At 38.0% G+C, this 27,865-nt stretch overlaps 1 protein-coding gene across 2 annotated transcripts in view; it reads left to right on the top strand.

The window, feature by feature from the left end:
- The window catches only part of ADAMTSL1 (ADAMTS like 1), a 998,876-nt gene that overhangs the window by 722,821 nt on the left and 248,190 nt on the right, over positions 1 to 27,865 (top strand). For both annotated transcript variants that reach the window (XM_077148079.1, XM_077148080.1), the window contains 2 exons: positions 9,611 to 9,737; positions 25,863 to 25,937. In XM_077148079.1, coding sequence (XP_077004194.1) covers positions 9,611 to 9,737; positions 25,863 to 25,937 — 202 coding nt within the window. The remainder of the gene's footprint in view (positions 1 to 9,610; positions 9,738 to 25,862; positions 25,938 to 27,865) is intronic.

Raw genomic sequence — 27,865 nt, 5'->3', positions numbered from 1 at the left:
ACAAAGGCCCCTGTGTTTGAACAAAAACTATGTACTGAATGCCCAGCAGCAGAAGGGAGTCTGAGCAGTGATGTCAAAGTATACCATATGATGTCACCACAATTCACAAAGAATTACAGTTAATGTCATGTGAAGTGAGGCCAAATTCAACACTTTCCCTCTTGGGTACTTCACAGCCTGAGAGACAGAAGCAAGGCCAGAGGTCAGGCCTTTGTATAATTTTGTTTCACATTCTCCAGACACCCTAATTTTGGAAGCAGAGGAGGGAAAAAACAGCCTGTTAAAAAATAAAGTCCCCTGACCATCTGCTAAGAATGAATTCTAATGTCTGTATGCATATGTGTCTATCCCGGATTAATTCTTAGGATTTCTGCTGAAGACTACTAGGGAAACAAATTTAATTAAAATAATGTGTAAAAACCTCCAGATGTATTTAACAAAATCTTACATGGTAATTTGGCCCAGACCCTGAAGCAAAATAAATCAGGCCATGAGCACCTGAAGGTTTTAATAAATATTGGAAATAAGACTCAGTCATTCTCTTTTTCTCTTTCGGGTGTTTATGGGGCCATTAGATGTATCGTGCCCTTGACCTCAAGAAAGGCAATACAGGAAAAACTTTTGAAAATGTTTGTAATAGTAAATTTATCACTCTTTCTGTTGGCCATCTCATACTCTTGGCATTGACATCTCCCTTTTCTTTGGTTTACTTGATAATGTAAAGAGAGAAAATACGGAACATTTTGAGGTCCTCAAACATCTCTCGGGCTGTAGAGTAAGCAGGCTAACGAGGAACATAGAAGGCCCGTAACTCAAGCTATGCAGGTGGTAGAAATAGGACCCTTTAGAAACAACACCTGGCAAAATCCCAGTCCTATAAAACCAGGCTCTCCTTGGATTAGACTTTAACCACAGAGCTTGTGGAATCCCACCCTTTCATGTGGTTGGGGTGGGAAGGTTGGAGGTGGAGAAGGAGTGTGGCACTGGTCCAGCCAGGTGACCAGCCAGAGGACTCGCGCTCACACAGGGGAATGGGAAGAGCCAGGACAGGAGGTTGTCAAAGCCAAAGTCCATTAAGAGGCACCAGGACTCAGGAACTTATGAAGTGAATACAAAGCAGGTCTGTGGGTCCAGAGTTGATACTTAAGCTAGGGTTATAAAACCCAGGGCGCTGTGCCTAGTAGAAAAGTCAGAGGGAGACTTGATCAAGAATAATGAGAACTTATATCCAAGACAATTCTGGAGCAGTGGATAGAGGATCAGATACTTAGCAGGCCAACTGACAAGTGGAAATTAAATTGTCACATTACAGTGCTATAAAATGGTCCATCCTTAGGCATCTTTTTCCTTTTTTCACAGCAAACTCTCTTTTGCTCTTAAACCAGTGCAGGGAGTTCAAGTGATGGTTGCTGTTATGTTCTAGGTTGGGAAGGAGGATAATTCTTTGAAACCATTATAACCTATCCTTGTCACCTGTGGCCTTGCCTATGAACAGAATCCATTTTATTCATTCAACAGATATTTATTAGTTGATTACTGTATGCCAGGCACTGTTTGAAGGGAGCAAGGGACAAAGCTTACAAAAATCTCTGACCTTTTGGTGTTATGTTCTATGAGTGCAAAGGAATAAAAAGAAAAGATGGAACAGGCTGACAGGACTAGGGACTTGGGGGGGATGCAGCTTTAAGTAGTCTTGTCAAAGTAAGCTTCACTGAGAAAGTGGAAGGTTTTTCAAGCAATCATTTAAAGGAGGTAAGCCGAAAAGATGTCTAGGGAAGAATATTCATCAGAGGCAACAACTGGTTCTGTCCTAAGATGAGAAAGTGATTGGGGTGTTTGAAGGACAGCAGTGACAGTGAGCCAGAGAGTGAAAATTCGGTTCTATGACGTTAAGACCTGTAGGCCATTGAAAGGACTCTGGTGAATCCAGAAGGAAATTGAGTAGTGGCTGGCAGTGATTGGTAAGTCCCAGGGGAGAGAATGCTGTATATGGGAAGATCTTTGGGAAATCTTTTCTGGGAAGAAAGGGAGTTAATATTTTCACATAATTTTTTTCACATAGTGGTGTATTAGAGTTTAGGAGAACCACACTTTGTCCATCTAGCCTAAGACCTACGGGTATTTACCAGTATTCTCCTGTGGCATAGTGTGTAGGTATTGAACAAAACAAGTAAGTTTTTTTTTTAATCTTTTAAATTGTTCCCTCAAAAGAAAACAACCACAAAGGAACCCTGCCTACAGAACATGTAGTTTCAAAGCTACTGGATACAAAGATTCCATGTTTTTCCCTGGTGGTCAATCTTGGTATTTAAGGCTGTGAACAGGTTTCGTCTTTGGCAACAGTGGATGACAGAAGCATCTGCATCCTCCTCCTTCCTGGCTCTTCTCTGCGCTTCTAACCCCCAGGTTGAGCACTATATGTTATTTAATGGAGGCCTCACTCATTGATGACATGGTGCAACGCTGCCTGGATTTCAACTGGCAACACCGATTCCTAATTATGTGATCTTGGGCATGTTGCTTAACCTTTCTAAATCTCAGTTTTATTTTTGTAAAATAGTTATAACTAATTCTCAGGGCTATTGTAAAAATTAAATGAGACTAAGAGATATAAACTATCAAAATATAGCAAAGGTTTGCAAACACTAACTCTCTTTCCCTTCTATAAGTGGCGTACACGTCTTTTTCTTCCTCTATGCCCCTTTGACTTTTAGTCTTAGTGATCTGATCCCCTTTCTATTGCCTATATTAGTAATTTGCTATTCCATTTTATGATTTCAAGACCTGAGTTTACAATTAAAAAATAAAATAAAAATTAAGATCAGCCTATCCATATAATCACATGGTTGATGTTTTGATGATCATATGTCATTTTATTGCAGGTAAACATATTTCCATTAGGCTTTTGGAAATAGTAAATATAGCTCTAGGACCAACGTTAGTGCCTTTGTGAATTACTGGGGATCCTGTTTTCTAATATTGGAAACATTAGCTGTAAATCAAAGAAACAAGTAGATAAAGGAGAAAATTTGGGTACCCATAATAAGCCATGAGAGAGGTGTAGGGTATGTATGAGTGTGTGCGGGGGGGGGGTGGTGCGTGCAAGCACACATGCATACGTGGAAAGAAAAGATATGGGCACAGATATAGGTGAAGAGCAGTACTTTCCTATTCACTTCTTATATGTGCTTCCAAGTCACATATTACAGATATGATAGAGCCATCTCTTCATTCCTGCTCAGAAGGTTCATTCCTGTGTTGGTGATCTTGATAAGAATATTCAATGTTGTTATCACTGTTTACCATTGTCATATACATTTTGTATGGTGCATCTTCATGGGCATTCTGTTATAACTTCCAGTCAAGAAACCCCAAATTGGAATTTTGGCCTTGTTATTTATCAGCTATGTGACCTTGGGGAAGTGATCTTTCTCAGAGTCTCAGTTTTATAATCTGTTCTTGAAATCATTCATCTCTTAAGAGAAATAGTATTTGTGGAGAATTTTCTGAATTATAGGCAGCTCATCCATTTCTCTGCCTCTGGAATGGCAGATTAGTTTAGTCTCCTCACATGCCAGCCACAGTCTATTAAATTTTGGCTTCTAGCATACAATGGTGGAAAATATTCTGAGACTGCATAAGAGTGCCACAGTTGATTAGCAATGTCTGCCATAGGCCCTGACCAGAGGAATGCATGCTATGCCATGTTTTTGCCAGCCCAGTTCTAAGGGCTATAAAGTCTACCCTTGCATTAAGTCAGACTGTCAGAATGCTGAGCATTCTGACAGTCACTTAAAATTTGTTTTCAGTCACTTAAAATTTGATTTTACCAAATATACCCTAGCTATTGGGCCATTATTCAAAGAATATCAAAGAGCCAGCTTTTTGAAATTCCTCATATTTATTTGCTCTGTTGTTATAGGGACACTGTTGCATGCTATTGTCTTCAGAAGGCTCACAGGAGACTTTCCGTATTTTGAGGAATTTTGGTTCTCCTGTGCTAGTTGTTCATTCATTCGTTACAGAAATATTTATTGAGTGTCTATAACAGAAATATTTATTGTCTATTACAAGGGAAGCACTACCTTATGCATTTTATAAAGGATCCAATAGATGCTGTGATTCTTGTAATTGGTCATTTTATTTCTCTTTTCTAGAAAACACAAATCTAGGTGTGTGGCCCTTATCCAGAAAATGTCTAAGACTTAACAGTCTCCATTGAATGTAGTTCCCTCATTTCTTGTTTTGTCTTATATCTTTTATCCTTATTTTTCTCTTTTCCCCATTTTCTCATTAAAGGAAAAATGATTGTCATTCCATATGTATATACTATAAATTGTTTTTAAAAGGTCAAATATAAATAGCTTAAGCAATATCTAAGCCTTAGATTGGATTGGAAATATGACCTCCCTATTTACTTACGGAATTAGTAAATGAGGTAAAACATATGTAAGATCACACTGTTAACCTTAAAGTGCAATCTGAATTAAATAATTATAAATAAAAGTAGCTGTGATCAGATTTACAGAGTTTAGTTTTCCATATTTGTCTTCCCCAGCACCGAAAACAGAGGGATTTAAAAGTTTCTTACCTCATGGTGTTGGATCAAGAAAAGCTTGACATCACTGGCTCAGTATTCGATGCTAGGAATTGGGGTCCTTATGGGAAACTATTTGAAATGTGGCCAGTGTGAGCCCATCTAAGATGTCGGTCCGGAGCATGGTATCTGTTAATGGGTTGTGCTTATTTACAGTCTCCAAATTATTAACTTGATGAGCTTTTTGACTCCTGTGACTCCTAGCGAAGATATTTCATTATACGTATTTCAGTATCCAGAGAATTCTAGTATTGTGTCAAGCCTGTTCACTTGCTGTCAGCTGTGCAAAGTGAAGGAAGAAACCCATTCCAGCTCATACTGTAGGCCTCATGCCTGAAGTCTGCACAGCATGCTAAAAGTCTGTGAGCCAACTTGGATTAGATGCTGTCATCCTAGATTTTTATTTAGGGAGGGTTTTCCACACTTTCTTTGGTAAATCTTGATGGAGAATGAGCGAAATCCATCTGTGTATATTCTACCCAAATATAGGACAAATGACTGTGTGTACTTATATGCGTACATGTAAGAAGGCACAAAAAGTACACATTCAAGATAAAAAAACAAAAGTTATTGACCACATAATGGTATTATAATTCTCAGGGATACTGTTTTGCTTCCTCTAAATTGTTCTTGGAGCTCCTCACTTTTTAGGTCACCTGAGATGAAAGTTTTGTAAGAACAGCCACACTAAGCAGTCATTTTGGATGGGGCAGAGGTTAGAGCACTGCAACCGGCTGACACCTAGCAGCAGAATACTCATAAGCCACGTTAGGCCAAAATAGTCAGTTTTCCATCCTTTGCAAGAAATTCCACACAGTTGCCAATAACCGAGTGGTCATTATCTCACTTTAATGTTTTGTCCAGAATGGGGTGGGTCTGGGAACTCAGTGACCTGAACATTACCTTCCATGTCATTTCACTAATCATGAATGTAGGTGCAGTTGTGAAATAGCCTCTTAAAAAATATTAGCCCTTTACAGTAATTCTTGTTCATGCATCCAGGGCAGAGGTTTAGGTTGAGCCTGTAGTTTCATTTATGGTATATCTGTCTGTACACGGAGATACATACATACACAAACATTTTTATGCATGTGTGTCATCAATGACTGTTGTCTAAGGTTGTCTATTTGTGACCTGTACTTAAATCATTAGCAAGCCATTATGTTTGGTGTTTTGTGTCATTGATTTGTCAGTATTTCTTGAGTATCTCAAATGTCAAGCATTGTGCTAAGCAGCAGAGATACAAAGCTTTATCAATCATAAACCCTCAAGCCATTATCTGTTACAGAGACAAACATGTTAGATTAAATTCAGTGTGAGATATAACAGAATTTGAATTGGGTTACATAAAAGAAACCCAGAAAAAATAGTGGCTTAAACATATAAAGATTTATTCTCTTACTAAAAAGAAGTGAAGTCAAGATGTAATTGGTCATTTGTGGTGTCCTGGCTCCAGAACCAGGCTCTTTCTCTCTTTCTGCTCTGCTGTCCTTAGTGCAAAGCTTTCATTCTCAAGATTGGTAAACTTTTCAGGAAGGAGGGAAGAGAGCAGAAAGGGACCTGTCCTTGTTAAATCTCAGCTTCTTTTAATACTCAAAAGTCCCATACAACATTTTGATTTTCATTCACTAATCACAGCTTGGTCATGTGCCCAGTAAGAAACCGGGTATGTGGCCCGTGAGAAACTGGGTACATTGCCACACTAGTAAACCTGGAACTGGTGGTCTGTTATGGAGAAAAATAGGGACTATGACCATCAGGTGTGAGCAAAAGGCTGGGGAAGTAAAAAGTAATAAAGCAGCTCACTTTAGAATCTGGAAAAGGCTGTTGTTGTTGTTGTGTGCATGGTCCGGGAATCAAACCTGGGTCTCCCAAATGAAAGGCGAGCATTCTACCACTGAACCACCCATGCACCTGCTGGAAAAGGCCATTCTTTTGAGGAAAAGACACTTACTTTGGGTCTTGAAGGATAATTAGGAGTTTGTCAAATAAAGAATAGAGAAAGAGCTTTCCAGGCAGAAGTAGCATGTACAGACGCACAGGGGTCTGACATAATTGCAAATTAAATATATCTCTACATTCCTAATTTTTTTCTCTATATAATTAATGGCAGGTCAAATTTTTAAATAATTAAGCAATTATTCAAGATCAGCATATTGAGATTTGGCAACAGTAAGCTGCCTGATTAACTGGAAAACAATTTCCGCTTGGACCAATGAGAGCATTATCTGATGATAAAGAATTCCACATTTTAAAAATAATTGCGTTAGAATATTTTGGCATCTTAAACAAAAATTGATACAGAGAAAAAAACTAATTGTGTCAGTGAGAGGTTTGGCTTTTAAAATCTTAAGTTAGACAAAACCCAGTTAGAACTGACGTGGCTCATTTTCTCGGATGCATGATCCCCCAGTGAGAGTTCCGAGTCGGTGGTCCAGTCAAGTTATCCTTAAAGTGTGTCACCTTCAATTTAGCTATTCCTAAGATGACTATTACTTTGGATCTGTGAAGCTGAGCTGTTCTTTTCTGAAAATGGCTTTGGCACCATAAGAAATATTTAATATTAGAGAGAGATTTTCACAATTATCTCCTTTGGCTCCTTTAGAGACATCAAACTCCATAAAAGATTTTGCAGAGAGACTTAAATCCTTTGAGACACCTGAAATTCCTGTCATTTTAGGAGGAGGTCCAGGTAGGTTTGAGACACCTGAGAGTACAAATTTACATGCCCAGTATCCATCCCACCCTACCACAGAGCTTAGCAAATGGTAGGATTGAGGCCAGGTCTTTTCAGTGTCAAACAATAGCAGTAGAGTTGTAATTCTTTGGATACTGCCTAAATTAATATTACCTTACTTTCTTAAAGAATTCAACCTTATTAAGACAGTCAGACGGTTTTGTCTTTTTGCTTTTTTTCTATCCTTACTGATATTGGTTTTTGCTTTTACTCTATTGCTCTAGTGACTAAACATGACCAAAAGACATGATAAACCTCACAACAACACCTCCCCTTCATATTTAACTCTGACTCCTAATTCTTATCTCAGCTCCAAAGACTCTTCCTCAGGAAAGTCTTCTCTAGCCTCTTTAATTAGGTTAAATTCTCCATATTTTGTGCTCTCAGTGCATCATGTATCTACTCCTTGGCCTCCATAAATGTTGGTTGAGTGATTAAATGAAACTTTTGTAAATAAGGTACTTATGCACTCCCACTTTGCAGAGTAAACAAAGTCTGAGAGTAAATACAGAATTATTCTGTTGGTGTGGCTCTGTTGACAGATAAGACTTTTGAAAACAATATTACTGCAGTGATGAAGAACACAAAAGAAACTGTAAGCCAGCTCATGGTTGGCTCTGCGTGGCTGAAACTTGGTTGAATTCTGGTGTGTCCTCGCTGTAGCCTCTGAACAAATTGAGGAGAGCTGCCGCATGATCACAGTGAATCCGCAGGGGTGGCGTAATCTGCCCTCCCTGCCTACTTGAGAGCCCAGCACGTTTTCCTGACATCTTTGCATTTCATAAAGTATACAACTGTTGAAGGTATTGTCACTGTGTCATCTAAGTATACATTTTATAGATGCTTGTTTTTAATGAAAAAATACACATTACCACATTTGTAAAATACGGTACATACATAACGCCATGCGAAATAATTATCGTTTTTAAACCTTTGCCTAAACATGTGTTTGCAATTATTGGTTGAAAGCAATGAAAGGAAAATCGAACCTCAGCATAAGGGCATATTAACAACCAGATTTTTGAAAGACAGGAATCATTGTAGGGGTTGATGCAGATAAGCCCCTTCAAATGTCACTGCAAGTCTCATTTTATTTTATTTTTTCAAAGACAGCAATTGAAATAGTTTTGGAATGAAATAGTCTTTTTTAGTATTGGATATAACTAGAACTATAGAGGTAAAATTTCATACTGTTTGGATTTGGATTTTTTAACTCAGACATTGGAAAAGAAAGCATAAAGACTCCAATGATTTTGCCCACATATTTTATAAAGGCTAGTGATTTTTGTTAAGCCTGGTTTGGACTAAGCATAAATGGTTTGTGAGATGTTTTTGATTTCTGCTGCTTATTAGCCAGGTGACCCTTGGATGGGATTCACAGCCTCAACTGTAAAATGGGGATAATAATATGTTACGTATTGCTCTGAGAATTAATGGAACATTTGTATTGTGCCTGGCACAGCACAAGACCAAGCAAATAGAGGAGCTGTCAGTGCTGACCATCTCTGCTGCCCTCTACTTCAACCCTCACCCCCACCACAAGCAGACACCGACCTGTTTATGTCAGTTGATTCTCTTTCTCTTTTTTGTTAAGTAAAGTGATAGCTAGAAAAGGACATAGTTTCATTATTATTCAGCAAATATTTATTGAGGGCCTACAATTTGCCAACCACTCTTCTGGTTGCCTGGAATACATCAATGAACGCAACGTGCAAGACCCTTAGACTTATGCAGCTTAAATTCTAGAGAACATATTGAGAATATTAATTAGATTAAAGAGCTTTAGATTTTTCTTGCTATAGTTACCTCGGAGTTGTATTTTTTTTTTTTTAACATGAGCAGGCACCGGGAATCGAACCCGGGTCCTCTGGCATGGCAGGCAAGCATTCTTGCCTGCTGAGCCACCATGGCCCGCCCTTGGAGTTGTATTTTTTTTTCTTATGTGGATGAATCATAATTATTTTTGAATTAAGGTTCTATAGCGTTAATAGTTCAGACCTTTCTCTCTCCTCCACCTCCCTTGCTCTCTTCCACTCTCTCTTTTCCATCCTTCGTTTTGTCTGTGTATTTGAACTGCAAAAACTTCTGTACTCATACTGTGTTTTTTCCTTCCTTAGTTTGATTCAAATTCCAGCTGCATTCCATCCCTTTGAGGGAAGTGTGTTTTATGCCTTTTCACGAATGAAGGAGGGTAATCTGGGTGGTGAGTGGCCTCCTAGTGGACCCCTCCATTGGTAGGCTGCCTAGTTGAATTATGCTTCTCTCTTTCTTGTTAGATTGTTGGCTGCGATCACCAGCTGGGAAGCACTGTCAAAGAAGATAACTGTGGGGTCTGCAATGGAGATGGGTCCACCTGCCGGCTGGTCCGAGGGCAGTACAAATCCCAGCTCTCTGCAACCAAATGTAAGACACCACAGCAGTGGGGTGATCTTTGGGCTTGCTGATTGTTTGTCTCCCCTGACCTGCCTCTGACTCCTCTCAGCAGCTAGGGAAGAACACCTCCACCAGAGGGACAAGTCAGATCACCAGTTTGAATCCTAAGGAGGGTAACTTTCCTTCTAAGGCATAGCAGGAGTAAGCTCAAAATGGGTCCAGATCACCTTACATGCAAATATGAGTTTTTCTGCCCGACAGGAGGACAAACTGCACCCTAACCCCTGCCTGGGATATGGTCTTGTGTGCCTGATAGAACATAGCAAAGAAAACAGATCTACACAGATTCATCCATATCACTGTGAAATAATGTTTTCTTCATTTTCAAGGTGGCTTTTGGTCAGTGTAAATCACAGGTACTTTCAGAATTAATACTGGGCAGTGATTATGTGAATTGCCTTTTATTAACTTTTTCGTCCTAATCTCTCTGCACCAGAGCAACAAATGTATCTTAACTCTACATGTGTGCATGGAGAACTTCACATAATCACCTCACTCCATCCTTATAGCAACCTTATGAGCACAATGGTGTTAATCTCCATATTATGGATAAGGTAACTGAAGCTCAGCTAGATTAAATGATGTGTTCAGTATCACACAACTACATAATAGAGCCAAACTTTGAGCAGACAGTATGATTCCAGAGCCCAAGCACTGATATATTACTTTGTACTTCCTCCCAGCCCTGCTGACTATTTCTGAGGTGCTACATTTGTAAAGCAGGTAGATGGACCAAGGTAAGGTGCCTCAAGTGTCTGCCCAGTGGAGTCCTGCTAGGGAAGATGGTATGTGTCTTCATGATACCTAAGTCAATGCCAGAGTCACACATTAATCCAGGTCATTTTATTCTACACTGTCCTCTTTGACAATCACTGATGTAGATGCTGCAGCAGATACAGCTAGAAATATAATACTTGTACCCGAGGACATTTATTTTTAGAATTGTTTTGCATGCTGTCTCCAGATTTTTCCCTTATTCAGAATCCTGCAGTAGATCCTTGGTTATCTCTTTCCATATGTCTCCTATGGCTTGGGAAATGAAAATGAATATCTTTCTGAGTATGCTTTTGTTCTCTTTGCTATTTACTTGGCTGGAGGAAAACGAGTGATACGTGGGAGGAGGGATTTGTAGCTTTAAATTGACTTGTAGGTTAAGAAGAAAGGCAGACGGTTATTCTGGTGTATACTAATGGAGAATATGCAGAAGAAAAGTCAGAAAAAGGCATCTTGCCAAAATAACTAGCCCCTAAGGAAGAAGACAGGGTGGGAAGAAATCAGAGAGGTTTTTAAATGCAATAAAAAAATAGAGGTGCCAGTTTAAGGAATACTCCACATTCTGACTCCCCTGGAAGCCATGAAAAATGTTATTCTATTAAAAAAAAAAAAGACTGGCAGATAGAATGAAAGATGAGGTATATTAAACATTGATACAGTACATTCAAGCAAGATTTTTCTTTGGTCATTTGTGTTAGTAACTTTTTCTATAGGATAAAAAATTAAAGAAGTAAGAAGATAGAAACCAGAGATGGATGAAGTCATGAGTCTTTCATATGTCTCTGAAATCATGGTTGGATACTTGGAAAAAGTTACATTGAAAAGGTTACTGGGCTGGTTGAAAGGATTTTGTACCCTAGAAAAGCCATGTTTTAATCCTGATCCATCTTGTGGAGGTAGCATTTCTTTTAATCCCTGTTCTGTACTTTAGGTTGGATACTTGATTAGATGATCTCCATGGAGATATAACTCCACCCATTCCAGGTGGGTTCTGATTAGCTTATTGCAATCCTTTAAAAGAGGAAACATTTTGGAAAAAGCTCCAGTGCCTCAGAGCCCATGCAGCCAGAGACCTTTGGAGATGAAGAAAGGATATGCCATTCAGGGAGCATCATCAAACAAGAAGCCAGAGAGAAAGCTAGCAGACATGGCCATGTTCACCATGTGCCTTTCCAGTTGAGAGAGAAACCCTAAACTTCGTCGACCTTCCTTGAGTGAAGGCAACCTCTTTTGGTACCTGAATGTGGAATTTTTGTAGACTTGCTTTAATTTGGACATTTTCAAAGCCTTAGAATTATAAACTTCCAACTTAATAAATTCCCCCTTTTAAAAGTTGTTCTGTTTCTGGTTTATATTGTGTTCAGCAGCTTACAAAGTAGAACAGTTAGTTTTACAAAATTCTTTAAGAAATAGTGGAAAACTTAAAAATCTTTCTAATTTATCCTTTCACATAATGAATTATTGTTCATTATGTAGGAATTTCTGTTAGACGGTATGCTGGTTTGAAACTATCACATACCCTAGAAAAGCCATGTCTTAAATCTGATCCAATCCTCTGGGGCCAGACCCGTTGCTTAGCGTGGGAAATTTTGGATTGTTTCCATGGAAACGTGACAAACCCAGTTGTGGGTGTGGCCTTTTGGTTAGATTACTTCCATGAAGATATGACACACCCAACTAGGTGTGTGGCCTTTTGAATAGATAGAGATGTGACTCCACCCATTCAAGATGGGTCTTGATTATTTTACTAGAGTCCTTTAAAAGGGGAAACATTTTAGAGAAACTTCAGGTGCAGACACTTGGAGAACAGTTGCTTCATAACTGACAGAAACATGGATGTTTGGAGATGCTTGGAGTGCCAACAGAGAATGCAGATGCCTAGATATGGGCAGAGTCCAGCAGACATCTCCCTGAGATGCTAAGCAAGCTGGAACTTGGAGAGAGCCAGGGGAAGCCAAGAAATGAAACCCAGCCCTGAAGCCAAGTGAGAAGCCCCACAGGAAACAGACACTGAAAGCAAGGGAGCTCAGGAGCAAGGGACCAGCAAGCCAGGTGCCTTCTTAGCTGACAGAGGTGTTTGAGATGGCATCACCCTTTCTTGAGGAAAGATAACCTCTTATTGGTGACTTAATCTGGATATTTTCATGGCCTAAGAACTGTAAACTTGCAACTTGATAAATTCCCTTTTGAAAAGCCACTCCATTTCTGGTATATTGCATTCCAGCAACTTTAGCAAACCAAAACAGGCATCAAATGGGATGCCTTCCATTTGTGTAGTAAGGGCTCTGTGGCAACTTCTGAGGGTATGCTTTTCATGGTGGGGAAGCTTCACTGATTCCTTTGTATGCCCTTCCTTTCCTGTACTCATAGAGGAGCTTGAACATTCTGCTAAGTAGATATTCTTCTTTCCCTCTTGTTAGGGGGTGACCAGTGACCTCTGAGGCTTGAATCACTAGAACAAAGATGGAGAAGCTGTAAAGGAGCAAGTTGTAAAGCAAATTGATGCACATAATTCTTCTCCAGATCTGTAAAATAAGTATTTCAATGAAAAGTGCTCCATTCAAGACAGACAGTGGGTAAATTATATAATACAAAACCTCATGATTATACATAATGACAAAACGCAATTGATTCGTTAATCTTAGCACTGTTGATGCCTCCTGACAAGACGATTTATATCAATAAAGCCCAGCATATGCACGAACCTCACCACAATCTATAGCAGATGCTGAACAAACTGCCTCACTTATGTTTTCTCCACCCTAGAAGAACCTTCCACCCGATATTTACAGACTGTAAAGGGACCCACAGACAGAAGAGATTAGACTTCTCTGCAGGGCCTGGGGTACTGGTCAGATGAGCAGTTCTCCACCCCTGCAGGCCTGGAAGGAGTTCTGCCAGGTCCATCCCCTGCATTCTTCCAAAAGGCACCGTAAGCCAGCCACTTGCTCTTTTCAAACTCCCAGCACTCAGATTCCACCACATTGAACTCATTTTCTTTCTGAACTGGTATCCAATTTTTTTTTCTTTATGCTTTCAAGCCTCAGGGTAACAGGAATAACAGGAGAGTAGGGAAAGGCCATGATGGAAAGTGCTAGAAGAGAAAAGAGAAGTAGGAAGAACTTATCAAATGACTGCCGTTTGCTAGTGAATAAAGAAGAAACCACCCTTGTACTAAAAGACATAATAGTTGCCTAATACAAATACAGACAACTGAAATAGAGCACGAGCAAAGCACTCTCCCATTTTTGTAAAAGAAAAGGCTGTCCACTCATAGTGTTCAGTCTTTCTATTTTTTTTCCTGGTTACTTCTTTTCAACTTTCCTAGCCCAACACAAAAAGAGTCAAATTTAGCTAGCATTAACTTGTTTTTTGTTTTTGAAATTTAAAGGCTCATGTCTTTCAAGTTGTATTGGCTTGTACTGTATTATATATTTTCCAAGTATGCTCAGAATATGCTTGGAGCTAGAGATAGCTGGTTTGCTTTCCATTAGCTTTCTCCAACTTTGCAAACCTCTCCTATGTATCTATATGCTTTCAAATCTCCTGGGTGTCCTACAGCTGTCTCTCCACCTCCCCTAAGTGGGGAGGGCCTGATAAATGAGTAAACATCATTGAGATAAAATGATCCTCCAAATACTTAAGATTGTACTTCTCAGACTGGTAATCAATATAGTGCTAGGATTTTGAGGTAAAGTACGTTTATAGCAAAACAAAGTTCTATATATTATATTATAGAGTGCTAAATACATGTGAATTTGTTGAAGAAAGCACAAAACTTTAAATAAATTTCCACCTTGCACCTGACTGCTTCAGGCTATTCTCACCAACCACTCAAAGATGTATATTCATTCATTCAACAGCAAATAATTATTGGGCTCCTGCTCTGTACTGAGGAACTGTTCCAGGTGCTGGAGACAAAAGCAGTGAGCAAATCAGGCAAAGAATCCATTTTCTCATGGGTTTACATAGTAGTATGACAGACAGATAAACAGTTTGTAGATGATTGAATAATGTTTCCCAGTTTAGACACATCTTGGTCTTGTTCCACTTCCCTGAGGGTATGGGCCCATTGTATACAGGATTTCTTGAAGATGTTATTTTAGAGATGGTATGGCCCAAATGAATGAGGGTAGGTCTTAATCCGGATTACTGGAGTTCTTTATAAGCAGAGGAAATTCCGATATAGACAGAGAAAGTCACAGGGAAGAGCTGGAAGCCAGATGTCAGTGGGGACCCAGAAGAGAAGGGAAAGGACATTGCCATTTGCTGGGAAAGCCAAGAAGCCCCAAGGATGGCTAGTGCTCCAGAACACAAGTGACCCTAGGAGGAGGCAAACCTTCTAGCCTCTGAAGACATGATAAATTCTCCTTGTTGAAGCCAACCCATTGTGTGGTATTTGCCATAGCAGCCTGGAAACTAAGACACAGACAAAACAAATAAAATGTATGCTATGTCATGTGGCAACAGGAGCTATGGAGAAAAGTAAAGGAAGAAGGGAGAACAGAAGATTAGGATGGATTGCTACCCGAGGGTGTTAGAAAGGTTTGCAAGTTTAGATTAGTGAGGACAGGGCCCGATGATAAGATGACATTTAAGCAAAGATCTAAAGGAGGGGAACAAGGAAGTCAATCAAAAGTCTAACTCTTTGCATGGGGAAAAGAGAATTCCAGAGACAGAAAAGTAAGTGCAAAGAAGCCAGTGTGACTGAATTGAAGGGAGTTTAAAGAGTATTCGAGGAAATGGGAAGACAGGAAGGTTGTGAGGGGAGGTAAAAAAAAACGGCACAGATGTTGTAGGGTGTTATAAGGACTTTGGCTTTTAGTCTGAATGAAATGAGAAGTCAGTGAAGGGTCTTGAGCAGAAGAAAGACTTAATTTGATTTACTTTTTCAAAGGTCTGTTATGTTGAAAATAGCCATGTATCCTCACTGTAGTGAAACTGAGGGTGAAAGTAGGAGAAGCAGTCAGAAGGCTATTACAGCAAGCCAGGATGATGATGGCTTGGGTCCAGTATTAGCAGTAGAGGTGATTCTGGTTTAAGGCATTTCTCTAAATCTAAGGCATCATTGATTGAAAGATGGGCTATTATTTATGTACTATTAAGAAAGAAAGAAAATCTCACTCTGTGCCTCTCTTTGAGCCCAAGAAGATGACAGCACAGCCACCCAAGTTGGTGGTGTGTGTGTGTCTGGGTAACATTTGTTGATCATCCATTGCAGAAGCAGTTTTCAGAAAACTTGAAACTAATCAAAATAGTTCAGATGATTGGATGATAGACATGCCACAATATCCACTTAGGAAATAGGAAACGCTCCTGATTATCGAGGGCAAAATTACTTGAAGAAGCATGATATTTCTGTGAATCACATTGTCCAGCAGGTTACCAAAGAAGACTGCCACATTTGATTATACACTGTATGGGCGAAAGCGATCTGAGAGATTTGAATAGAAAAGGTAGTGAAGTTTAAAACTGCAAAGGGAAAATTGAACTACTTGGGAGCTATGATCCATGAAAACAACTTTTCTATTGAAGATCCGTCTTATGGGACTGACTCCGACTTTGAGACTGTGTACCTGCAGTATGTTAGGTGCTGCAAAGCATTTTTGGAGAAATCACAGTAAAGCTACATCCGTCCACTCATTGCTGAAGGCCAACAATAATTACCATCATTTAGTGATGTTCTAGGTTTTTTAGTCAATCTGTGTGTTTAAAGTGTGGTGTTTCATAGCTCAAGGCCACAACTTTTTTTTTTTCGGTTAACTTATTTTTTTCTTATCGTAAAAAATAATCATAGGTAGATATCAATGTTATGTTAGGCAGAAGAATTAATAAAATTCTTTGCTTCAGACAACTTATGGGGGACAGTGAATGTTCTTAAACAAATTGGACCTCTCATTTTACCCCAATTACAAAAATAGTGGAACAAACAAAATAGTAAAACCACAAAATATAATATTTTGTGTGTGTTTTGTAACAATCATTTTTGTTCCAGGGTTTGTCCAGTGATGGCTAGACTTCTAATATGCTCAATTATGATCTTAGTAAATAATTAAAACATCACTTTCAAGCCCAAGTCAATATCTGAGCCCAGTGAGACTTTTAAATAATCCACTCTTTATTAAGTTAATATGTATAACTTGATGGACAAATGTTCTCAATTCACCTATACTACCTCACTCTTTACCCCAGTACCTTTTGTTGAATAACATACCCCTAGTCATAGGAGTTCACAACCTTTATTGGAAGTACTTCGATTCACACACACCCAGAGTGTACACTTCTATGTTAAAGGATAGGAAAGAGAATGATTTATGGTATAAATCTTTAGCATTATTCTTAATTTTTGCTTATCTGATTTATTTCATGAGGAAGTCAGTTTTTTGCTCCCATTTGGGCCACATTGCCTCTGCAAATTTAATTATATCTAAAAAGAATACTGTATGCTGTTTCAAAAGTATCTCACTGACAAGTTTCTGCTTTATGTGTACATATAACCCAAATGTCAAATATTAAAATATTGGCTTAGATGGGGAAGAGTAGTTGAAAACACTGGAAAAAGAGAATTTTATTATGTTGCAGTCCTTATATAATATGTTGTGTTCTTGTATCAGTTTTTAATTTATAGGAAAATATGGACAGTTTCTATGTACCTTGAGAGAACTATAATTTCAAATTCATTGGATATGTATCAGAAAAGATGGTTTTCAAAATAAACTGAAAAGTATAAAAATACAATTGAGATTTAAAAAGAAAGAAAGAGGGCGGGCCGCGGTGGCTCAGCGGGCAAAGTGCTTGCCTGCTATGCCGGAGGACCTCGGTTCGATTCCCGGCCCCAGCCCATGTAACAAAAAACGGAAAAACAAAATACAATAAAAACAAGAAAATGTTTAAAGATGTCTTCCTTCCTTCCTTCCTTCTATCCTTCCTTCCTTCTCTCTGTCTTTCCTTTTAAAAAAAAAAAAAAAGAAAAAAGAAAGAAAGAAAAGCTATCATTGAAATTTATAAACTGTAATACAATGCCTTTTGACTGCTTGGAATTTTTACTTGATATTTATTAAAAGGTCTACTTTAGACTTAGACGTGTGTGTTTATCACATATCATTCTTGTACATGCAAAAAAAAGAAAATTAAATAAATTACGAACAAAATTGAAATAAAACTTGTTTTCAAACTTCAACTCTTTCTAATAATTTTTTATTCAGTCTGTTTCCACAAAACATTGTTCTCTGGCCATCAAGGATATTGGTGATAACGGCAATTTTAAAAGAATCCAAAAGAGAAATAAAATCCATTGGCAGAGGGCTTTTGAAAAAAATTTAACTTATTAAGGTATAGTTGTCATACGATAAACTGCACATATTTAAACTATGCAGTTTGAGAAGTTTTACATGTGTGCACACCTGTGAAACATTGTCATGATCAAGATGATGTACATATCCAGTATCCCAAAAGTCTCTCGTGTCCCCTTTGTAAGCCTTACTTCCTGCTCCCTCACATCCCCATCCTCAGCGACCACTGATATTCGTTCTAGAGCTTTATATATATTTGGAATTATACAAGATGTACTCTTTTCTGCCTGACTACTTTCATCTAGCTTAAATATTTTGAGATTCATTAGTGTTGTAACGTATTGATAGTTTCTTTTATTGCTTAGTACACTAGTAAGTCCGTTGTATGGGCATCCCAGTTTGTTTTTCCATTCACCTGTTGATGGACATTTGGATTGTTTCCAGTTTGGAGCTATTACACATAAAGCTACTATGACCCTTCATGTACAAAGTCTTTGTACGGACATATGCTTTCATTTCCCTTGGGCAAACACATGGAGCAGAAGGGCCGAATCATATGGTATAGGTATATGTTTAGTGTTCTAAGAGACTGCCAAACCATACTGCTTTGCATTCCTACCGTTGATATGGGAGTGCCAGTTGCTCTGCATCCTTGCCATTGCTTGATGTTGTCAACACTGTTGTTGTTTTATTTTAGTTATTGTAATTGCTGTGTAGCAGTCTCACATCGTTTTCATTTGCATTTTCCTAAAGGCTGTGATTTTTCCTATTGCTAGTGTAACAAATTACCACAAACTTCGTGTTTTAAAACAATACAAATTTATTATTTTAAAGTCCTAAAGATCAGAAGTCCACAGTAGGTCTCACTGGGGTCAAATCAACATGTCATCAGAACTAGGTTTCTTATGGAAGTTCTGGGGAAGAATCCATTTTCTTGCCTTTTCCAGCAATCTACATTCCTTGTTATCTTCAAAATCAGTAGGATAGCATGTTCAAATCTGTCTTTGACTCGGCCCTCCTCTTCTGTCTTCCTTCTCCTTTTAAAGAAATTTTGTGATTATGTTGGGCCCACCCAGATAATACAGGATAATCTCTTTATTTTAAGGTCAGTTGATTAGCTATCTTAATTCCATCAGCAACCTTATTCCCCTTTGTCATGTAACATAATATATTCCTACGTTAGGAATTAGAAAGAGAGAGATGTGCATTATTCTTCCTATCACATGTGCTTATTTCCTTTGGTGAAGTGTCTGTTCAAGCCTTTTGCCCATTTTTTAATATGGTTTGTTTGTTTTATTATTGTTGCACTTTGAGAATTCTTTATGTAATTTGCATATAAATTCTTTGTTAGATATGTGATTTAAATTATTTTCTCTCAGTCAATAGCTTTTCTTTCAAAATCACTTATTATCTTTCACAGAATCCAAGCTTTTACTTTTGATGAAGTCCAGCTTATTAATTTTTTCTTTTATTGATCATGCTTTTAATGTCATGTCTAACCTAACCAAGGTCACAAAGATGTTCTAATATGTTTTCTTCTAAAAGTGTTTTGCGTGTCACATTTAAATCCATAGTCTATTTTCAGTTAATTTTTTAATAAGTTGTAAGGCATATGTCAAGGTTCAGTTTTTGTATATGGATGTCCAATTCATATTGGACTACATTTTCTCCCTAGAAGTGCAATGTTTCTTGAAGATGATTGTATAATAATATAGCTTTCACAATGTGACTGTGTGATTGTGAAAACCTTGTATCTGATGCTCCTTTTATCTACCTTATCAACAGACGAGTAAAACATATGGAATAAAAATAAATAATAGGGGAACAAATGTTAAAAAAAATTTAGATTGAAATGCTAATGATCAATAAAAGGTAGGGGTAAGGGGTATGGTATGTATGAATTTTTTTTCAATTTTCTTTTTCTGAATAGATGCAATTGTACCAAGAAATTGTCATGATGATGAATATGCAACTATGTGATGATATTGTGAATTACTGACTATATATGTAGAATGGAATGACCAGAAGTTAAGAATGTTTGCATTTGTTTGATGTTTTTTGTTATTTTTTTAAAAATTGAAAAATTAAAAAAAGAAAAAAAATCCATTGGCCGGGCAGTGCAACGGTGGCTCAGTGGCAGAATTCTCGCCTGCCATGCCAGAGACCCAAGTTCATTTCCAGGTGCCTGCCCATGCGAAGAAAAAAAAAAAATCCATTGGCCATTTCTGTGTTCGTCTATTTCTTGACTTTGTTTTGGTTTGTGTATTGGTACCTTCACCAATACTACATTGTCTTGATTACTGTAGCTTTAAAGTGAGTCTTAAAATCAAGTAGTATGATTCCTTCAATTTATTCTTCTTTTCAAACTTGTTTTGGCTATTTTTTCTAGTTCCTTTGTCTTTCCGTATCAGTTTTAGAATCTGCTTATTCTCGTGTACAAAACATCTTGCTGAGAATTTGACTACAATTGTGTCAATGCTACAGATTGATTTGGGGAAATTGACATCTTTACTATATTAAGTCATCCAGCTCATGAGTACTGAATGTCTCTACATTTATTTAGATCTCCTTTGATTTCTTTATTCAGCATACAGAACCTATATATTTTTGTTAGATTTATACCCAAGTGTTTCCATTTTTGGCAGCTATTGCAAATGTCATTGTATTTTTATTCCAATTTCCGGTTGTATATTAGTAATTTATAGACGTGATTGATTTTTGTGTGCTGAGCATGTATCCTGTCAACTCTTGAAACTTACTTATTAGTTCTAAGGGATTTGGGGTTTTGGTAGTTTCCTTGAGATTTTCTACATAACCAATCATGTTGTTTACAAATAGGGATGGTATAGCTTCTTCCTGTTCCATTTATAAAAGTACTTAGTTTCTCAGAGCTGCCATAAAAAATAGTCACAAACTGGGTGGCTTGAAACAATAGACATTTGTTCTGAAAAACAAATGTCTTAAGTCAAGGTATTGACAAAGCGAGGCTCTCTGAAGTCCCTAGGGGAGGATCCTTCCTTGCCTCTTCCTAGCTTCTGGTGGTTGCCTACAATCCTTCCTTACGTTCCCTGGCCTATAAGTCTGTCACTCCGATTTCTGCCTCTGTCCTCACGTGATGTCCTCTTGGTGAGTCTGCGTCTCTCTGTGCAAATGCTGTCTTCTGTAAGGCCACCAGCCACGTGACCCATCTTGACAGACTACATCTGCAAAGACTTTATTTCTAAATAAGGTCACATTCGCAGGATCCAGGTGGACCTAAATTTAGGGAGGGCCCTATTCAACCGAGCATACCACTTTTTTATTCTGACCCTTTGGCCCTGCAAGGGTGTTCAGTACAATGTTGTTCCCAAACAATGAGCATTCTGTCTCTCATCGAGCATGATCTTAGCTGTTAGGATATATTTGTAGAAGACTTTCATCAGATTGAGGAAGTTCCTATCTATTTCTCATTTGCTTAGAGTTATTATCATGAATGGATGTTGAATTTTGTTAAATGCTTTTTCTGCCTCGGTTGATACGATCATGTGGTGTATGTTCTTTAGGCTATTATTGTGGTCAGTTGCAGTAATTGATTTTCAAGTAAAGAATCAACCTGGCATTCCTTGGATAACTACCTGGTCATGGCATATTATTCTTTATATAGATTGCTGAATTTGATCTGCCAGTATTTTGCTGAGTATTTTTACATCTCTTTTTTTGGATGATTTTGGTCTGATGTATTCTTTGTTTTGTGCTTTCTTTGTCTGGTTTTGGTATCAGTGCAATGCTGACCCCATGACATGAGTTGAGGAGTGTTCCCTCTTCTTCTGTTTTCTGGAAAAGATTGTGAAGAATTGATGCTATTACTTCATTAAATGCTTAATCGCATTCACCAGTAAAACTATCTGAGCCTGAAAATTGCTTTTTCAATACTTGGCTTTTGAAATATTGAATACAGTTATAGTAACTGTTTTACTGTACGTTCGTTGTTTTGGTTGATTGGTTTTTCTCGTCAGTATGGGCTATATTTTACAGTCTCTGCAGGCCAGATGTCAGACATTGCAAATTTTATCTTGTTGGCTATTAGATGCATTTTATTCCTATGAATATTCTTGAACTTTGTTCTGGGAATGGTTAAGGTATTTAGAATCAGTTTGATCTTTTGGGGACTTAAAATTTGATAGGTGGGACAAAAGCCATGTTTAGTCTAGCAGTAATTGTGCCCAGCTACTGAGGCAAGGGCCTTCTGATGGTTATGAGATGCATTCGGATTTTACATATGTTAAAATATGAAAAGTTGTTCTCTTAGAATCAAAGAATTGTGATATTTTGACTCTACTGATTATGAGAATTTCTAACTGATTAAATGTAAAGACAAAATCAAGGGAGGGCACCAAAGATTTTGGACCAAGCAACTGGACAGAGGCAGTTCTCCACTGAGAGGATGGAGGGTGGGTATCTTGTTAGCCTGTCCAGTGTACATATAAATATAAAAATATAACATTTTATATTAAAAAATAATATAAGTTCGGATATCAGAATAGGAAATCCTGTCTTTTCAAAGACATTATAATGACCACTTTTCTATGATACAGCAATGAAACACAGAAAATCCATATATGACAAGATTAAAAAACAAATTTAACATGCCCTCTGGAGAAAGATGTATAATACATATATTGATACAGATTTCTTCAAGGAAATCTTTTAGGTAGTCCTCCAGTACAATTTTCTTGAAAAAGGACATTTGCAACCCATACATGTAAAATGACAGAATTTCATGATTCCTGTGAAAAGCTTGTCTGTTTAACTGAGAGAGAAGTTATCTGATCTCTGAAGCAGCTCTGTTAGAATTGTTGAATAATAGCATAGAAATAGGGCAGGCCATGATGTCTCCGCAGGCAGAGTTCTCGCCTGCCATGCTGGAGACCTGGGTTCGGTTCCTGGTGCCTGCCCATGCAAAACTAAAAAATGATGTACAAATATGTCCTGAAGACTGGCATCATGGTCCATCAACAAAGCCACAGTAGATTAGGGCAGATGCACTTGATCGCAGAACAGTGTGCTTGTGTGGGAAAGCACCCAGAGGGTAGTGCAGCATGGCGGGGGAGGACACAGTCACCTGGCCATCCATGCCAGCTGAATTAATCACTGAGGAGGGGTATTGAAACTAGATTGCATGCACAGTTGGGTATGTCTTAAACACCTCTCTGCACACAGCACTGTAGTAGGCATCGAGGAGAAGAAGCCCCCACCTGTCCCTAATCACTGAGAGTTTGTCATCAAATGAAAGAATTATTAATACAAATACAACTCAGAGAGGCTTTTTAACAATAGGAAGAAAATGAAGTATTTGATTTTTTTCCTATTTTGCTTTTTTTAATATTTCGTACTGTTTCAGAAAGTATGCTATGAGATATTTCAAGTGAGTAACAGGTGATACATAAGAAAAGGTTCCCTGGGTGAGCACACTGGGGATACTGAGTTTAATAGATTTCTTTTGGTTCAGAGCATCTAAGAATGTGCTTTGGGAATTCCTAAGAGAGGGGTATAGTATGCAGTATTTTCCCACATAGTTTATCTTAGAATGGCTTTTCAGGGACCATGCTGGTGTTTTGTCTTTTTTGTCCCCAAGTCTCTAGCACTTAAAATGAAACCTGACACTAAGAGAAGCTCAAAAACATTTGTGGAAAAAAGTAATGAATTTACCGATTGCCTGATGACCTGTCAGTGGTCCCTTAACCCTTTTCAGAACAGTAGAAGAATAGGCTCTGACTCTTTCTATCCCTTGTGCAAGTTTGCATCAGCCTGAGCTGCTCCATATTTCTCTTTGCTTCGGCTTCAGAAGGTGTCACACTCTTGCCAGGTCTACTCTCTCCATCCTACCCAATTCCTCCAACAACCTTCTGGGTTCTTCCACCCTCCACTTTGGGGAGCATGCAAAGCTTATTGCATAAGCCAAAAGCTAGGGCTAATGCACCAGAGTCTGAAAATGTGAGTCACTTTTCAACAGAACAAGAAGGAGGCAGCCTGAGCAGCCTGTGAGTCAGGAGTCTGCTGCTGAGCATTGCTGGGCCAAGCAGAAAGCTTCTCTTTTACTTGCACTTTATTTGACCTGTGGATAAACAAAGGCTTTCTATTTCTAGAAGGCCCATTGTTTTAACTGCTTTGAGTTTCTTTTGTAAATGTAAAAGTTCATTTCTTTATGCAAGGCATTTAAAGCGCTGTGGGCCCAGTCCCAACATTTTTTGTGTGCCTTTTCAATATTTCCCTTACATTTTTTTTGTTCTTATATGTCACTCTTAGCTATTTGAAATTCAGCCTTTTCTTCAACAATGTATGGTATTAAAGAGAGCTATACAGCTGTAGCATGAATAGAATACTCAATATTGTAGAGAGCTTGATACATATAACCTCTTTTGGGAAGGAGTAGAGCATATGTTTCTCCTTTCTCATTCTATAGAGATCTTAGAATATTTAAAAAGTAATAAAAATGAACAGTCTGTCAGTCCCTGTCCTCAAAGAGGTTTGGGATAGAGGGAGGAAAATAATATTTCTGAAATACCTACTGTATTCCAGGTGAAATATCTACAGCTGTATATCTATACCATGTGTTCATAACAATATTGTGTGGTAAGTGTTATTTTCCCTGTTTTACAAATGAGGAGACTGAGGATTAGAGAGGTTAGGTAACTTCTGAAGTTCTTTTATTTTAACCAAATTCTCCCAATGGCAGTGTGATAACGTATAATATTGGAAAGGTATATGTGCGCAAAGAATCCCATAGAGTTTCTGAATATGCTGGTGAGTTTAAAAATACTTGCCTTTCCTCTGTCTTCTGCCCTCTTATCCATTTGAACTGGGACTAGTCATTATACTTCTCAGACTTAGTTTTCTTCATCATAAAACAGGATAACGGTATCATATCTTCCTATCTCACAACTTTAGATAAAGGAATAAATGGAATAATATGAGTGAAAGTGAACCTCGCCAATGGCATGTAAATATAAGGTATTGTCTGAAATGCAGTTCTAAAATAAGAATGCCTGTGATGTGTTTGGGGTACATGCAATACACCTTTAATTTTTTCAAATGTGAATGTTTTGAGTCTTCTTCCAATTTGGCTTCAATTTGCAAGTAGGGGTGAAAAGTAATCCATCATAAAATGACCTGTGATTCAGTCAAATTTAAAAAAAAAAATTCAAAACACAGGGTGTGCTTATGGAAAAATGTTAATAACTATTCATGGAATATTCACTATTTATAGTATAAAGTGTAAATACTGTGAAGGATATTAAAGAACTGGAAGGCATGATTTCTGATCTCTAAGGGTTTAAAAAAACACAAACAAATTTATTTCCCCCTCTCATCCCAGATAGTTAATCTGCCAGAGAGAAGTCCAGCTTTTGATATATAAATTCATCCTTTGAACAGCAGAATAATTTTTTTATTTTCTAATTCAACAAAATTGCACTAATCCAAAGAAATCTGGCAGTATTAGACCAGATTTCAAAATCAAAAATGAAAACTTGCCAATCCATATTTCAATATGTTGAAATTCATAATTTAAAAAAAGACCAAATTCCCCAGGAGTTAACTAGTGGCTAGCTCTTTTGGCATATAATATTTGGGAATCAAAATAGTAGAAATTTTGATTCCCAAATATTGACTTTCACATTTCAAGCCCTTAAAAAATGATTGAAAGAAAGGGAGGGGTAAGGGGTATGGTATTGTATGTATGAATTTTTTTCTGTTGTCTTTTATTTCTTTTTCTGAATTGGTGCAAATGTTCTAAGAAATGATCATGATGATGAATATGCAACTATGTGATGATATTGTGAATTACTGATTATATATGGAGAATGGAGTGATCATATGTTAAGAATGTTTGTGTTTCTTTGTTGTCATTTTTTTTTAATTTAAAAATTAATAAAAATTTTTTTAAGTGATTGTCATTTTGGGAGTATGTATATCAGTACCTTTATATAAGAGGCAATCAGTCATTTCAATAATGTGCTTTTAAGATTTTGCTTTGTTTCTTTCTCTCTAGTGGATGATAACGTGGTTGCTATTCCCTATGGAAGCAGACATATTCGCCTTGTCTTAAAAGGACCGGATCACTTATGTAAGTAAACTCAGTTTTTCTTTTGGCATTGGGAATTTTAGTGATTATTTACTTTTTGTTCCCGGAAGTTAAGACACAGGAGTAGAAATCTTTCTACTGTCTCATAAAATGAAATGTTGAATGCTTCTGATTGTCTTTTGGCTGTCTGATGAGATGGCAGAGATCTGTGATCATTATCTTAACCACAGTCATCCTGAAAAATACAGAATAGTTGCTTCCGGTTGGTTGGTTGTCCATAACTGAAGCCCATGTGCAGGCTTTTGTGAATATTCTTTCTTATTCTGCCTTGTCTTCCTTTCTAATGAATCTTACCTCTTTTCCCCTCCTCTCCCTTTTTCACTTTTCCTCCAACCACCCCCCATTCCTTCATACTTTCTCTCTTTCCTTCCAACTCTCCTGTTCCATTACTTTATCAATTCAAGGGAACATGAAGACACCAAAGAACCTTAACACTGTGCCGTTACCCATGTGGTATAATTAAGCAGCCCACATGTTTGAAATAATCCAGGGCTCTAATATTTTGAAGATACATACTGGGATTCAGGTTTGAAAGGCAATCTGTAACCTTACAGATCCAAAGATAGCACGACCCATCAGAGTTTGTGCAATCTGGTGCAAACAGTGACCTTCAGTCATAGCAAGATCACATCATTTTTTATTACTGTTTAGTGTTGTTTAGATAAATTACACAGAAAATTATAGGCTATAAGCCGGGAAGGGTTTGGGAGAGCATATTTTGGAATTTTCTTTAAAATTCAATTTCAATGAAAGGCTTCAATTCTGTGGTTGCTTGGGCATTTGTGACCTCCTCCACTGTGAGTCTTCCTAGGTCCTTACGAAGCTGTCATCTTCTGCTCTTTCTCTTCCCACAAACCAATTTAGGTAGCAAGCATTATCTTTTGACAATTGGATATGCATTGTATGCTAGAAAGACGAGCAAGAGGAAGACAAATCAGAAGCTGTAAAAGCTGAAAAGAGAGCCTACTGTAGTCTCTCTGAAAACGCGTTTCATGGGAGAGGTGGGATTTGAAGGGTCATGCAAAGTAAAGGAATAAGAAACGTACAGTTCAGGCAAAGCCAAGAAATGCTGATAATCCACCTTATATGGATCCAAGTTCTTTTCTAACCCTGAACCCTATAAAATTCAGTGTTCACATGTCAAAGGATGATATATATGCATACATTATTATCATTCAAATGATTCGTTTTCTCCTTTGAGAATTGAACAGAACTCACTGCAGGGGTGACAGTCTCACTCAAAACCAGTATTTATCTGAGCATTGACAGGCGAAAATAAAATATTCAAGCCAGATTCATCACCAAGTGAGGTGGTGCAGGAGAAAGAATTCAAAGGAATCGATTAGAGAGGAAATTGATTTTTATAAGTGTATCAGCCTCTTGGCTTTCCTAATGATATCATCACTAAGAAGCTGGGGCTTAGGCAGGCCGTGGTGGCTCAGCGGCAGAGTTCTTGCCTGCCACCCCTGAGACCCAGGTTGGATTCCTGGTGCCTGCCCATGCGGGGCTTAATTACCCCAGGGACCTAAAAGGTAAAGCTGCAACCTATATTTACAAGCGATGAAAAAAAGCAGAATGAAATCTGCTCCCCCGCCCCCAAATAAAAGTTCTATTGATTTTATAATGCAGATAAGGAATATTTTTATGTTTTTGTTTTTGGAATATAATTCAGCAAAATTAATATGTGAATATATGATGCCCCATTTCTTCTGTAATTCTTCTGTCCTTCACTCCCAGAAACTGGTCCAGTATGCTACAAACCTTAAATATTTAAGACCAAACTAGGGCAAGACTAGGCAGTCTGGTCCATCCCCACCTTATCTTTAATCAGAAGTACCCTGAGCAGGATGGCTGAGATGCCTGGAGATAGAATTGACAGATGCCCAGGTCAGGCCTAGACCTCCAGGATT

Source organism: Tamandua tetradactyla, chromosome 2 (assembly GCF_023851605.1).
Source record: "Tamandua tetradactyla isolate mTamTet1 chromosome 2, mTamTet1.pri, whole genome shotgun sequence".
NCBI classification, from domain to species: Eukaryota; Metazoa; Chordata; class Mammalia; order Pilosa; family Myrmecophagidae; genus Tamandua; species Tamandua tetradactyla.
The sequence above is the reverse complement of the archived record's forward strand: the minus strand, read 5'-3'. Positions and strand labels throughout refer to the sequence as shown.